The sequence below is a fragment of the Struthio camelus genome, chromosome 13, assembly GCF_040807025.1.
Source record: "Struthio camelus isolate bStrCam1 chromosome 13, bStrCam1.hap1, whole genome shotgun sequence".
In the NCBI taxonomy this organism is placed as follows: Eukaryota; Metazoa; Chordata; class Aves; order Struthioniformes; family Struthionidae; genus Struthio; species Struthio camelus.
Genome location: NC_090954.1, coordinates 23,211,387 through 23,227,029, shown reverse-complemented (window position 1 = coordinate 23,227,029; position 15,643 = coordinate 23,211,387). Strand labels below are relative to the sequence as shown.

At 49.0% G+C, this 15,643-nt stretch overlaps 1 protein-coding gene across 9 annotated transcripts in view; it reads right to left on the bottom strand.

The window, feature by feature from the left end:
* PSD2 (pleckstrin and Sec7 domain containing 2) overlaps nucleotides 1-15,643 on the bottom strand; it is a 111,465-nt gene that overhangs the window by 13,238 nt on the left and 82,584 nt on the right. For 7 of the 9 annotated variants that reach the window (XM_068959678.1, XM_068959675.1, XM_068959679.1 and 4 more), the window contains 4 exons: nucleotides 11,455-11,545; nucleotides 10,274-10,317; nucleotides 6,233-6,423; nucleotides 4,937-5,007 (listed from right to left, as the gene is read on the bottom strand). In XM_068959678.1, the coding sequence (XP_068815779.1) occupies nucleotides 4,937-5,007; nucleotides 6,233-6,423; nucleotides 10,274-10,317; nucleotides 11,455-11,545 (397 nt within the window). The remainder of the gene's footprint in view (nucleotides 1-4,936; nucleotides 5,008-6,232; nucleotides 6,424-10,273; nucleotides 10,318-11,454; nucleotides 11,546-15,643) is intronic. The other 2 variants (XM_068959681.1, XM_068959680.1) reach the window with 1 other exon arrangement.

Below are 15,643 nucleotides of genomic sequence, written 5' to 3'. Positions count from 1 at the left end.
GCCCACGTTTTCCCTAGTCTTCCTTTTGCCTTGGATGTATTTGAAGAAGGCCTTCTTGTTGTCCTTGACATCCCTTGCCAGATTTCATTCCAAATGGGCCTTAGCCTTCCTTGTTGCATCCCTGCACACTCTAACAGTGTCCCTATATTCCTCCCAAGTGGCCTGTCCCCTTTTCCACACTCTGTGTACTTCCTTCTTCTGCTGGAGTTTTGCCAGGAGTTCCTTGCTCATCCATGCAGGTCTCCTGCTGAATCCGCTTTGCTCGACTTCTTCCTCAGAGGGATGCACTGATCTTGAGCCTGGAGGAAGTGACGCTTGAATATTAACCAGCTTTCTTGGACACCCCCCCTTCCTTCTAGGGCCCTACCCCATGAGATTCCTCCAAGTAGGTCCCTGAAGAGGCCAAAGTCAGCTCTCCTGAAGTCCAGCGTTGCAATCCTACTCATTGCCCTGCTCCCTCCTCAGAGGATCCTCAACTCCACCATCTCATGGTCACTGCAGCCAAGGCTGCCCCCAGCCTTCACATCTCCAACTAGACCTTCTTTGTTCGTTAGGACAAGGTCTAGCATTGCACCTCTCCTCGTTGGCGTCTCCACCACCTGAGTCAAGAAATTATCATCAATCCTCTGCAGGAACCTCCTCGACTGTTTGTGCCTAGCTGTGCTGTCTTGCCAACAGATGTCAGGGTGGTTGAAGTCTCCCATGAGAACCAGGGCCTGTGATCGTGAGGCTACTTCCAGCTGTCTGTAGAAGGCCTCATCGATGACTTCCTCCTGGTCAGGTGGCCTGTAGTAAACCCCCACAACAGTGTCACCCATGTTTCCCTGCCCTTTAATCCTTACCCATAGGCTCTCAACTTGCTCTTCATCCACCCCGAGGCAGAGCTCCAGACATTCTAGTTGCTCCCTCACATAAAGAGCAACTCCACCACCTCGCCTTCCTGACCTGTCTTGCCTAAAAAGCACCTAGCCATCCATGACAGCATCCCAGTCATGTGAACTATCCCACTCATGTCTCTGTAACCGCAATGAGATCATGGCCCTGCGACCGCACACAGACCTCTAACTCTTCCTGCTTATTCCCCATGCTGCGTGCATTGGTGTACAGGCATTTCAGAGAGCCAGTCAAGCATGCAAGCTTCCCAGGAGAGGTGCAAGAGGAGCCTCCGTAGCCATGTTCCAGGCTGTCTCCCCTGGCTGCATGCACCCGCTGGAGGCATCCTGACTTGAGCGGTGTTTTACTGACTCCCCTGCCACTATACCACTCCCCTTCCCCCATCTTGCCTAGTTTAAGGCCCTCCTCACCAGGCTGGCCAATCTGTTGGCAAAGACACGCGTGCCCCGCTTGGTAAGGTGGATCCCATCGCTCCCCATCAGCTGTTGGTCTTCAAACAGGGTCCCATGGTCATAGAAACCAAAGCCCTGTTGCCAACACCAGTGGCGCAGCCAGCTGTTAACTTGGAAAACGCGTCTACTCCTCCTCCCATCCTTTCCCCAAAAGGCAGGATTGAGGAGAAGATGAACTGGGCTCCCCGACTCTTGACCACCATTCCCAGAGCTCTGAAATCCTGTCTGATGGTTTCCAATTTGCCTTTCGTGTCGTTAGCACCCACATGGAAGATCAGCAGAGGGTAGTAGTCCGATGCATGGACAAGCCTTGGCAGTCTTTCCATGACATCTCTTCTTGAAGCCCCTGGCAGGCAGCAAAACTCTCTAGACAAGAGTCAGGTCGGAGACAGGGGCCCCTGTCCCCTGCAGCAGGGAGTCACCCACAACAATCGCTCGCCACTTCTTCCGGGGGTTCCTGCACGGCACAGGGTCTGTCAGGCCCAGGCCCGTTGCCTTCCTTGGAGCCATGCCCAGCTCCTCCTCAGCTTGGAGGGCACTAAACTTGTTCTTTAAAGGCAAATCTTGAGGAGGAGCAAGAGCCCTTCTCCTTCTACAAGAGGTCACCAGTTTCCAGCCCTCTTCAGCAGTGTTATAATGTACTGTTACACACAGTACAGAGCCCTCCAACAACTCCGCTGCAGTGGGGGGTGGGGACTCCTGGAGCTGCACAGTCTCTGAGAATACCCAGTCTATCTCATGCTCCTCTTCTCGGATGCTACGCAGCCTACTAACCTCCTCCCGTAACTCCTTTATCTGGTGATGCAACCAGGCAACCACAGCACACCTCACGCAGGAGAGCTGACTGTCAGCCCAGGCCTCACGGAGAGGCCCCAGGCACTCCCTGCAGCCTGACACCTGCAGAGCTGCATCTGCTGCCAGAGGGTCCATCTGGGTTGAAGCCTCAGACACAGCTGATGCAGCACCTCCAGCAGCCACTGGGGAACATGCTCTGCAGCGTGTCATCACCATGCCCCGGGGAAGGACACACCACTGTGCAAAATGGAGAGGTGCCTTCTTTGCCTTCTGGCACCCTGCTGCACAAACTGCTGCCTCTGTTGGCTGCACTCTGAGAGCTGCACTCTAGGCCTGGCTCTTATATAGGCCTCTGCCTAGCAGTGACTCACAAGGGTGCTTGACCCACCCAATCAGGAGCCACCTGAAACAAAAGCCCCAACTCCCTCTGACCAGGGCAGCCCAGAGAGCCCGTTAGCAGCAGCCACACCTAGCTAGAACTTCCCAGGAGAAGTGAAGTCAAGGCCCCCTGCAGGAGTCCTTGCCTAGCTCTCCCTTCCTGCTAGCAGCAAGCACCGTCTAGTTCCTCGGGGCTCCCCAGAAAGTCTCCACAACTTCCAACAAGGCCCACAAAAGGCCCAGGCAGAGCCCAGACACTGCTGCGCAAACTGCTGCGTCTTTTCGCTGCCTCTGTTGGCTGTGCTCTCAGTCCTTTGAAAGGGGCCATGTACAGCTCAACAGCAGCTCATGATTAAGAAACCTCTCTTAACCCTTTGCCCAAATGTTCCTCAGGTTAACTTCTGTTGTTGTTGTTGTTCCTTATGCTACTTCCTTGGGGCATCCTAGGCAATTCCGGTCGCTCCCTCTAATTACACATCAGTTATGGCTGGTATTTATCAGATACCTTCATAACCTAACTAAAACTTAGGTGTTTTGCTTCTTCAGTTCATCTCCATAAAAGAAGTCCTCAACCTCTTTACCATTAGCCCCTGAAGGCCAAGCTAGACAAAAGCATTGGTCTTCCAACAACCATGTGTCTCTGTCAAGCCCATCCCCTCTCTCTTTTGGAACTATAAGCTTCCAGTATTAATATAACAACCTGTATTAATACACCAGCCTGTAAGGTTACTGCTACTATCCTTGTAGAGTGAAGAAAACCAAATCAGCAATGATACTCATCATTTGCTTCATGGCTCCTTCTAAAACTGTCCAAGCACTGAGAAAAAACAGGAGTAAATTGGATTTTAGCCCAACATAGGAAGAATCTTGTCCTGAAAGTGGATTTGGTTCCAAATATATTTCTCCTCAACAGCCTCACCTCAAGGTCCCCGTCCCTAAAGGTCCTTGTTGAAAAATTCATTTAAAATCATTTGGTCTCTGTGATTTTGATGAAATTGCTTTTTTTTTTCCATAGCAAAACTGTTCTGTCAACAAAACTAAACATTGACAGTCGCTCTGTGTTAGTTAAATCCTCATGTCTAACCCTGCAGTCAGCATGAGGACCTCTTCACTAGATGCCATGTGAAGCTTGCAACAAGACAAGAGACTGGAGTGTAACAAGTGTCAGTGACTTGAACAAGGCCACGTTTAGAAGGCTGAGGAAGACCTGGGCTCCCCTGTACACTGCAGCTTCCCTCAGCTGCAGAAGAAGGCGGCAAGGCTGTAAAAATGCCTCTTGGCTAAGAGCAATCCATACAGCAAATCATAATCAGCTACTGTCAGACTTTTGTTGGCCTTGTGACATGTGCCATAGGATCTGGCAAAACACAAAGATCATCGGGGTGTGCTATGAGCTCTGAGTCATAATTCCGTACTGCCCTGAGGATCTTTGTGCCTTTCTTATATAATCCACTGTTTGTTTACTTCCATTGCTTTGGAGATAATTCTGCAACTCACAGTAACATCTACCCACAGGGAGTGCTGTTCCAGCAAGGTGAGTTCAATGGCTTACTGCACAGCATGTTTTACTAAGTAGTTCAGACCTAGTTCAGTGGGTTATGCAACTGCGTGATAAACAGGCACCCATAGCTGGCTCTTACTGAAATTAAAACGATTTCGTGTCCAGGCTCCTCAAATGTTCCCCACATAAAGACTACCCATGGAAATCCTTCTAGCATCCAAGAGTCTTCAAAGGCAGAGAGATGAAGGCTACAGAATGCATGGAGGCTTTTCTGTGGTGACTTTGCCCCTTGTGGAGATCTGCAATTTATTCTTGTGATGACTAGAGACAGGTTACAAGACCTGGGGAGCTGGAGAAAGCTCTATGAACAGAGGTGCAGAAAGGCAGAAAGCTCCATTTGACAGCTCATGGAGGACCTCGCTCAGCAGGGCCCTGAAGCAGACATATAAATTTAAGCATGGAGAGGTCCTTACCATGTTCAGTGGAGCTATCTATGCTCAGGTTTATGCCAGCAAATAGAACAATAGGCAGCACAAGACCAGTCTTCCTGGCAGCTTCCTATTGCATGGCTCACCAACATCCTCTATTGCCTATTCCAGATCCTCTGCTCAGTCATCCTCCTCCTACCTTTGGGGCTCTTCTGCAGAAATCTTGCCTAAATGTTCCTTCTTTCATATTTCTTCCTGCATGGTGCTCTTTGAAGCTGTGAATAGCACCCTTAGCATGAACATCATCACAGAAGATGACAGTGTCCTCCAGTTCTGTGTATACATCGCTGGAGGAACTCTGTAGATGTCTATTCTTGCATTAGGACATGGACCCACCTGTACTTGCATCTATGGGACTCCTGCTTAGGAGAGCATGACTGCTTTGGAGACAGCACAAATCAGCAAATGGTTCAGTCCACCATGGTTACCTTTTGTAAATAAAGGATGGTCCCTTTAAGCACAGCATAAAATTTCTTCCAACCTCTTCTTCCTCTGGGAGCTAAAAAAGGAAGAACATCTAATTATACATGCCTGCTTCTGCCAGAGCTGCTTGACCTTCACATTTCTGGCAAGACCAACCCTTTTCCTGACCCACCACAGACATGCACTGATGCCAGACCTCATACACCTCCAAGCCACTGCTTACAAGCAGCCTGTCTGCAGAGAGGTGACAGTTAGAGAGACCTGGGGTGGGAGATGCAGCTTCCCAGCGAGCATCTCTCCCATAAGCAGGTCAAAGTCAGAGATGAGAAGGTACAGGGGTGCTAGTGGACACCTGCTGGCAGTCTTTGCTTCTCCAAACCCAGGTTCATGTTACTTGGACTTATGCTTGAGGAACAGCAACATACCTTGAGCTTCTCTAGTTCAGATGGGTTAGGCAGACATACCCTGGCTAAGGCAGCTTCTGTTGCAGTAGGGATGGAGCCTTACGACCAGCTGTCTTGGTGGACTCAGGGAAAGAGAGCTTGCTAGAAGCTGGGGAGGGATGGGAGGTGAGGAAAGCCATCTACATCATCATAAGAGAGCTGATCCTCCAGGGGTGGGTTATTAAGAAAGTGCTGGAAGCAAGGAAGGCCTTTGGTGGTAACCTTCTCTCCTCAAGACCTTTTAGTTGACTAAAGTGACTGGGCCATCCATATCGGTTAGCAACAGTGGTTTCCCAAGGGGATAGTGGATATCCAAGTGACTAGTGATTCACTAATCACTGCTCACTAGCAGCTAAACAGCTTCCAAATACATTTCCTGTTACCTTTCCTGTAATCTCACATGCTGACTGCAAAATTATGAGGTATCCTGTTGCCCAGTGCCCTGCACAACAGAATGTAGATAGGGCCAAAGCTTCTAAGACCGGTCTGCCCTAAGGTCAGGTCTGGGGTGGACGACTGCTGTGGAACCAGCCTTGCCCAACTGCTCAGAGTGTGGAATTCAGGGTTATGCCCATGACAGAAGGCCAGGTCTTTGTCAGCAGCGTGTGGAGCAGACACTTTTAGGTTCCTTGGCAGTGAGAAGGCAAGACTGGGGTCTCCAGACAACATTCAAGTCTGCAAATGCCTCAAAACACCCTCCTTTCCCTCTGAACTGGTGCGCAGGTGTTAGAGACTCTCACTTGTATTCCCTGGGATGGGACGAGGAAATGCCACTCCAGAGGGACAGCCAGGGGGAAGGTTAGGGGCAGGCACTGATACTGCCTAGGGCACATCTCCACTTGTCCCATTAACACATACTTCTCTTCCCGTCCATGTCTGCATGGGTTTTGCGTGTGAGGACACCATGCTTGTAGGTGACTGCATTCAGCGCTTGGGGGATGTCCAGGAAGGGGTTGCTGCTGTCAACAATCCTTGTCACTTTCTTTGCACTGGATCCAAATTTGTCGTCTACCAGCTCCGAGAGTGATTTCCTCAACTCGTCCTCATCACTTGGAAACAAAGTCAGAGAAGAGATTGAGTGGAGGACACACGGGATGGGTCATGGTGGGTATAATCTGCTCTTGATTTTGAGAGAGTTGCTTATTACAAGACTACTTAGAGAAAGAAAAGGCAAGGAGACCCAGGGACTGTAATATACAGGGCATACCAATGGTGGTGATCTAGACACAGCTTGGAGGATCATGGATGGCAAGCAACTGTCTCAATGGTTCCACTGTGACATTACTTAAAACAGGTAAGGGATGCGTGCCTGTGTGAATACCAGTAATCTGCAGAGATTGCATTATTAGGACTATGAGCATTTCACAGGGAGAGTCCCCAACTATATGCCTCACCAACAGGGGCCAGGGGGAGGTCTTTTGCTGGAGACCAGGTATCAAAGGGGTATCACCTCTCCTGAGGCGGCTTCTGTGGCCTACCAGATATTGAAGGAGCTTTATGAATTTTCTCCACATCTCTGGGGCACAAAATGTCTGCAGACATTAAGGAGCTGGGCACCCTGATCAAATAAGTGAAAACCCTGGAGCAGGTTATGCCTTTCATTCCCATTTCTGTCTTCAGGCTGGGACAGCAGAGAGCAAAGAATGCTGGTCATTTCCAGAAACTGCTTCTCCTCACAGATCTCCTGCTCCTGGACTCTGGACAGCAAGGGCTGAGCAGTTCAGAGAAATGTTCAATGATTCCTCAAAGCCTGTTTCTTCCTTTTTGAAGTAAAAATAATTTGGAACATAGAAATTAGAACTTGCATGGGAAGTATTTCCCCAGTGTCTGTAGGATGTTCAGAAGGGAAAGCAAACAGGGAATTTCTGCTCCACCTGGTGCAAACTAGTGTGTAAATGGCATGCCTGGGCACCCAAGGTTGCAGACTAGATTAGGGCCAAATCTCAGCTGTGCAGTGAGCTGGGGATTAATCAAATGCTGGGATGTAAGCGGTAAAATACCATACTTCCCCCTCTGCAGCAAGGAGACTGGTCAGAGTATCAGGAACCTCTAGGAACAGAGGTTTGGTTTATGAGCTCTTGGCCCCATAGGAGTCCTGGGGCTTGGGGGACCACAGAAACCACGCTTGGCTGGGGAGTTAGTGGAGGATCAGTTCTCTGGGTTCTACCAGAGAGGTAGCTGGTGCTGGGATTGTGGCTCTGTGTCTGCATATCCAGCTGGGCTTTGTGGACAGGGTGTGTTGCTTCCCTGAAGGCCAAGCAGTGGAATGGCTACTGAGAGAAGGCAGAGGCAAGCAGGCAGAAGAGGGTCTCACCTGATGCATGCAAGGTTATGACTCAGTGCCACGTCTCTGAAGAAAAAACAGATACCCGTGCCAGGGATCATCTGTCTTGCTGCAGAGGTGAAAGGTTTCTCACATTACAACTGGTCTGCCTGCAATGAAGCAAGACACTCTGCAGCAAGACAGGTCCCACACCAATAACTGGGGTGAACAAGGTGGTGCACAGGAATGAGAAGGTAGGGTGGAGGGGGGCAGATGAAGGGCTAGATGCTGTTGAGTGGGATTAGACCGTCTCAGCCTGCCACAACTGTGCCCTGTGGGGGATGCTGCTCCCCAGACATGCCCATGTAGGGGAGCACGTGCCCCCCACCAGAGCTGTGTGCTTGCAGAAGTTGTGTAACCACTGTCTGCATCCACTGAACAGCTGCACTTTTGCTGAACTCCTGTTATATAAATTATCCCACCAGGGACCTTTTGTAGAGCTACAGAGCTCCCTCTCGTGACTGATGTGCTACAGCAACGCCACAGCTAGGTCAATGCACTGAAGGCCACATGCGGCTGGCTGACCCGGCCTGCCATGGCCTGGTGGGGTTGCACCCCTTCAGGGCTGCATTTCCATTACAAAGCTGTTATCGATGCCTCTCTTTCTTAAGGTTTTAATGTCAGATCATTTTTTAAGTGGAATCAACGCCTCATGACTCACTCAAAAATCACTGACTTTCCAATGCTACAGCCCCTGGCCCTTCCTGAAGGAACCCCTAGCCCACAGCAAGCATTTCTGCTATTGTGGCATAGCTGGTGCAGGAGACTCCCCTTATATCTGGAAAGCCTGACCCTTCCTGCAAGGTAGCTGAGGGAGGAGGTAGGATCAAACCATTTCCGGAGACATTTCTGGCCAGGACAACATAAGGTGTACAGCAAACAATGGAGCTAACAGCCCAAGAGGTCCTGCTCAGTCCCACGATCCTCTAGGGCAAGACAGGCCTGAGGCTAACTTAGAAGAGAAGAAGTGTCCATGCTGTAACCTGAAGGCCCAAGGTGTGCCATGGGCTTCCCTAAGGCAGAGGTGTACAGGCACAGAGAGCTGCAGGAAAGGCAGTAGGCTAGGGAGCACATAGCACCTTCCTGTCAAGCGATTCTGACCTACACTGGACATAGATGGTTGTTAACAGAGAAAAGGAAGAAGGGCTGAGGAAGATGTAGTGTAACCATTTGTGAAGTCATCATGGAGGTGATCACGCTAGCTGTTCTCAGAACTGTCACCATGTTGTTTCAGGGTAGCTGGAGATGAGAAAGGTGTTTGTGTATAGCTGAAGAGGAACAGATTTATCTTGTCTAAGATCTTTATCAGTGATCTGGAAGAGGAGACAGAGTGCACCTCATCAAGTTTGTGGATGACATCAAACCAGGACCTGCAGTCGATATCTGGGAGGGCAAAGTCACCATTTAGAGAGACCTCAACAGGTTGGAGGGACATGCCAACAGGAACCTCATTAAATTCAGCAAGAACAAATGCAAAGTAGAGTAGGATACTGTATAAAGGACAGGCTGGGACTGCCTGGGGAGCAGCTCTGTGGAAAAGGCCCTGGGGTTCCTGGTGAACAAGCTGAACATGAGCTAGTGGTGTCCTGGCAGCAAAGGCCAACAGCATCCCGGGCTGTATGAACAAGAGCACAGCCAGGAGATTGAAGGAATTGACCTCTACTCTGCACTCATTAGACCATATCTAGATACTGCAACCAGTTTAGGGTCCCCCAGTACAGAAAGAAATTGGAGAGAGTCCAGCAGAGGCCCCCAAAATGGCCATGGAACTGGGGCACTTGCTCTGTGAGGAGAAGTTGAGGGAAGTGGGCTTGTTCAGCCTACAGCAGAGATGGCTTCAGGGGACCTCATTGTAGTCTTCCAGCATCTGTGAGGAAGTTACTGAGAAGACAGAACCAGGTTCTTCACTGTGGTGCACAGCAGGAGGATGAGAGACAAAGGGTGTAAGTTAAAACAAAAGAGGTTTTGACTGGATATAAGAAAAAAATGTCACTGAGGATAACTAAGCATTGATGTGCAGATCCAGAGAGGCAACAGAATATCCTTGGAGGCTTTCAAGACCCAGCTGAACAAAGTCCTAAGCACCTCCCTCTGAATTCAGTGTTGACCCCATTTTGAGTCTCCTGGACTGGAGATGTCCGGAGGTCCCTTCCGACCTGAGTGATTGTGTGATTTTATTTCCAGAAAGAATTGGATGGCACTGTGGCTCCAAGTGGAAGAGAAGTGAGATCTCAGTGACGAAAATAATCCCAGACCTTGGGCTTCTTGAGCAAAGGCCATGCTCTGGAAGGATTTGGAGAGGGGCTGCCACTTCACAGGTGTAACAGAAAATAAAGAGGCCATTGCCTTCCTTTAGATCATGCCTACGGTTCTAGTGTCCAGACTGCCACCATCCTCCCCTGACTACTTTTGTACTTGAGTTGTAAATAAATCCAGCTCGCCTACAGGAGGGCCTTCAATGTTTAAGGGCTTGAAAGGGAATGTTCTGGATGCTTCTGGATCAAAAACATGATTGAAGACCTGTCAACTACTTTGAAAGACAAGCTATCTCTCAAATGCTTAAAACGTATACTTACATGGCCCACTCCAGCTTCTCATTCTTGATGGAGTTATACAGTGTCTGAAACAAGAAGATAGTATTAGCTGTATCTCTTATTGAAGACATTCCTGGGTTGTGGAAACCATCTGCCCAACGCACTGTATGTGTTTTTGGAGAAATGCCCTCCTTGCTGAATTGTCCTGGGGTAGCAACAGCCAGGGAGCAGGACAGCTGCTATCCTACTTGGCCCTTTTTTGCCTATGTGCCGTGCTAGGGATTGGATTGGACAAGTAAGCAGCAGCATATGGCAGTCAGCCTTGCTCAGGAGCCTGGTTATGATGTTTGTGCCTAATTCTGGGTGCTGGGCCTAGTCCTGAGTGAATTCTTGCCTACACAATGATGACAGAAGAGTTCGGGGTATGCTAAGAGGGGCAGAGGAGGTTTAAATGCTGCTCTGAGAAGCAGGGGCAGAAAGAATAGCTTTGGAGCACAGCTCTTCTGTATTTTCAGATTCCTCCTGTGCAAAATTCAAATAACTTCCTTTGGGCACTGGGAAAGAAGGAGTTAATGGCTGGGAAAGCAGAATGTGAAGGTGGCCCTGACCATGTCTGGGGCTGGGGTAGGATGAGGCCTGTTGGAGTGGGTTGTCTCAAGCATGTTGTGACACCCCTGATGTGGCGCTGGTCCTTTCGACCACTTTCCATACGGTGAAATCCCGACCAGATCAGGCTGCTGAAACTGTGGCAGGTATGGGCAAAGCTGGTGGTGTTAAACCACATGAAGTGACGAAATGCTGATTTTGTGTGTCTAGCCCACTTTCCACGGTACTGAAATAGTTGTACTGGAGTGCTCCATCTAATTGGAGTGGAAGTGAAGGTAAAGAACAGTACCAGTGCCAGATGGCCATATTTATTTTGAGTGCATTGCTCTGTGCGTTGTCTGGTGGGTCACAGAACTACTACGATGGAGAGAGACCCCCTGATATGTTCTGAGGACAGATATGCCACGAATCTGGACAAAAGACAAACAGGAAGGAGAAACTTTGATATGCAAGTTAGCACAAGCTATCAGCATGGGTTAAAATTCTTCCAATGGATGAACTATGCACTGGAAAATGCTGATTCAAGGGCACTTACTGGTGCCCTTGAATTGGGCACTGGATTGGGTGGTACTACAGTAATAATAACAGCATGCAATTGTCTATTTATATCATATTACCTTCAACAAATCCTTGGAAAAGTCCTTCCCATCGTTCAGGCCATCCAGGTTTGTTATGAACTGTTGACATGACATCTTTTTGCCAATATTCTGTAAGGCAAAGAGGCAGGTCATTAAACTTTAATCAGAATGTTTTTGAAGAACAATTTTGTATGTAATGGTGAGGCTTGGATTTGTCCCAAGACCCAAAGCTGGAAACAGGTCTTCTGCTTTGGTTTTCTATTGGGCTCTTTGCTCTATTTGTTCATGCCAGCAACCAGGCATTTCAAATGGCCTCTTCTAAAATGGTGCAGCTAAAGAACCTGTAAATAACCTCTCCAGCTCTTGATCCACACTTTTCAAGTGGTCTCACCTCTGGTTTCTATGCTGGTCTTGGTGCTGTATCTGTGCTTTAAAACTCAAGACAAGCACTCAGATTGCCTTGAAACAGCAACACTGGGGTGTGTCTCCATGCCAGCAGCATATGAAATTTTCTGAGCATGCATAGTCAGCCTCTTAAGGCAGCAGGATCTGGGCAATGACTTGCCCTTGATGGAAATTATTTTTGATTGCCATCACGGACAGGAATGATCCAGCTACTTGTTACTGTGTGAGCTTAGTTACTGTGGAGGGTGAGGGCAATACATGGATACCATGGGAATCTCATGATTTGGAACATACTGTGCCAAGACTATTTGATGCTGATGCTGTCAGGCCATCTGGCACCCCTGATAGCTGCCTTTGTCATCCGTCCCTGCTGTGCCTCTTCTTCCCACACTCTCTTACCCCTCACCATAGCTGAGAGTGTCATCTTCTTAGACTGTGCAGGTCGAGGCAGCCCTTTTTCCTGCCTCCCCCTGCAATCCTACCTCTCCAGAGGACTAGAGCAGAGATGTGGAGGAGTCAGTGAGGACTGTGGGGCTCAGAAAAAGGAGTCTGATACCACAGAGGAAAGAGAGGTATCTCCAGTGCCATGTGATATTGCAGGTTTTACCCTGGAGTGAAGAGCCCAAGGACAGAACCCTTGGTGATATTGCATGGAGCGGTCAGTGGAGCTAGTGAGAGGAGCGTAGTAGACATGACCTACCACTGGCAGCCCTAAGGATCCCAACAGCATCCTGACACTGTGTGGGCTTGAGTTGTGGTATCAACAAGGTGGCTGTCCTTGTCCAAGGTCCTCCCAGAGGATGCTGGGAGGATGGGCAAGAATGGCTGAGCCAGGATCCCACTCAGGGCCTCAGTGGGAGGGGATGGAGCCACAGCAGATGATATAGGAGGTACTGTGCAGAGCAAGGTATGTCTTCCATGCACTCTTGAGAGTGACTGGCATTAGAAACCCCTGCCCACAAACATGCAGAAAAGATGACCTGGGGGCCTCTCCTCAAGTGAAAGCATCTGCACTGTGAGGCCTTGGGATTAACTCACAATGTGCCCCCCACACCTGCTAGCTGTGTGTGGAGACATCTTCTTTGGCTAAACAGGGAGCTGACCCTGTCTTTGAGCATCTCTGTCTGATACTCCTAATTTTGCCTCCTGTTGGTGCCAGCTTCAGACGAGCTGGCATGCTGGAGAGATCAAGGAAAAGAGGAATAAAGCATTGTCATAAATCTGCATCACCTGGTGATGCTGCAGTCAGCACAGTGTAGCACAGCATGAAACTCAACCATCTTTCCTTTCTCAAAAAACTGATGCCCATAACTGGACCCCACAGCAGCAGGATTCTGCCAGCCAGTACTCAGGGGATGAACTAGCCTCAGAGGACCTGCAGAGAAAACTGCAGACAGGCTGTGTTTCTCTGGAAGAGAGAAGGGAATTTGTGTACTTGTGGCCTCTTGAATTACAGCAAAAATGGCCAGCACTGCAAAGGGTGTGTGGGTAGAGAAAGAAGGGAGGTTGAGAGAGGGCATAAAAAAGGCAGTAGGAAATCTTTCTGAGTGAGGTATGCTGCCCAAAACCCTGAGGCAACAAATTCCTTTGTGCAGAAAGGAGGTGGCTACTTCTACCCCTGCCTTGAGCAGTAAAACCAGAGCACATAGCACAGGTCTTTCTGTCTGCAGAATCCTTGTTGCAGTGGGGCTGGTTCAGCAATGAAGATAGAAGCAAGAACCTTTTGAAAAGTGAATGGATATAGTGGGGAAAAAATGGCACAAGTTACCTGGCTTACAGGACCTTCTTCAAGTATCCTGTGTATTGCATCCAGGCCATAAATCAATCCTAGGGCTTGAATGGCTTCTTTTCCATTCTGTGTATTGGTTTCATAAAGATCTGACTCTTTCTCTTGCGCATGAAGATCTCTGAACCCAGACTAAGACTGCAGACTAAGACTGCACTGTACTAATAGTTGAGCAATTGAGGAGGATGAAATCATAGGATTGCCCTTTCTCTGACAACCAGAAGAGGTGAAGAGAAAGCTCCAGCAAGAGTGCTGGCACTGTGAATCATCTTTTTGGACTAGATTGTTAAAGTACTGCAGAGTCAGGGGCAGGATTCAGGCTGGATGTCAGTAGGATTGAGCACAGGGTGCTGGGGTGGCTTAATAGCAATACAACTTCAAGTCAACAATATCTTAACACTTCAGCTTGTTACTCTGAGAAATGGACTGGGACCAGCTGCTCAAATCCAAAGCCCTGCAAGTGCTTCCAAACCAATACCAGGAGTGATTGTGGCACCAGACCTCCTGCATTTATAATCAGCTGGGTAAAGAAACAAACAAACGAAAAAAATATGCTGGGACCTGGACTCTGCAGCTTCACCTGATTGACACTTGCAAAGAAACAGTTCTGTGACCACAAGTACCTGATTATCAACAGCACCAATGCCAGCGACTGCCTGAGCTTTTCCACATATTGCAACAGTACTTAGTGGATATGGAGAATCCCAGGAATGCCTCTAGAAAGGGCCACCATAAGGGGAAAGTGCGGTACTTTCTTATGAAGTGGGCCTCAGTTCAACAAGATCATCGCATGCAGATATAATCTTCAAGTCTAGGCATGGTTCTGTTTGAGAAGAGCAATTGCACACCTAAAGGTCAGTGTTCTGATGTCCCATGTCCCTAGCTGAAATGGGATCTCTGGGCATAAACAGTTGCTTGCAGAGGTTGGAGAGAGATATTTCCTTGAGGAACTGGTCAGCCACACTCTAAGGCAATCAGCCAGTACTATGGTGTGCTTGAGTGGCAAGTGAGTGAGATGGCGAGTGTATGAGTGAGCAGTGGATAAAACATATGGCAATGGATGATAGTTAGAGGAACGAACAGGTAGAGACAGTATGGGAACAGATGGATAGAGATGGATGGGTGCAGGTGGTCTATAGGAATGGATGGATGAGACAGGGTGAACTGGGGTGGCTAGAGTGGACAAGAATAAATTAGAGGAATATTCAAGGTGAGATAGGTAGATCTGTAGATTCTTATGGGAATGATAAGATGGATTGGAAGATGGTTATATGGGTAGATAGACTGGGCTGATTCTGCTGTCTCATGCTTTCACCCCAGTGCAATTCCATTGTTTATCACAGAGCTCTTTCCTCCTCTGAGCCTCTACCATCTGCTGCTGAGCTAACTGATCCAAGATAATCACATATCATGCGCTGAAGTGTCCAGGATGACTCTACCCTCCTCCAGAGAACAACAGGCCGTAGTGTAGCCAAATCCCAACATTAGGAGGCTGTACAGGTGAGCGGGGGTGATGGCAGGAAGACCAGGGAGCTGCATGCTTGGTGGGAAGAGCAGGTGCCATGTGAAAGGCCCAGCAGGAGAAGCAGGCTGCTAGGGGGCAGAAGCAGTGAAGGGTGGCTGCCCAGGATGCTCTCCCCTGCCCTCATTCTGTAACTTTTTAAAAAACTCAAGTTTCTGAGCTGGAGCTCCCAGGCACCAAACATCTCAGCTGCAAAGTGGTGAGTGGAGCACAACTCCTGTGAACTCCTCAGCATAAACCTTCTTCCCCTAGTGGGCCCTGCTTTACTCAGGCTTTAACTTCTCTCAAACACTCATCTTCTGGGGTAGGGGGGGAAAGCTCCATTCATGCTTCAGTATGAAGTGAGGGTTGTTGGTGTGACTGGACCAAGGGGATCTGGTAGTGGATGTGCCCTAGGCTGCAGAAACAAAGTCATCCAGCTGCAGGAAATGATCCTGCAGCCCTCAGGTAACAATGACACCTGGGTCATGCAAAGCTGCCATGGGTAGATGGATGTCTGATCACTCTCTGGGTGG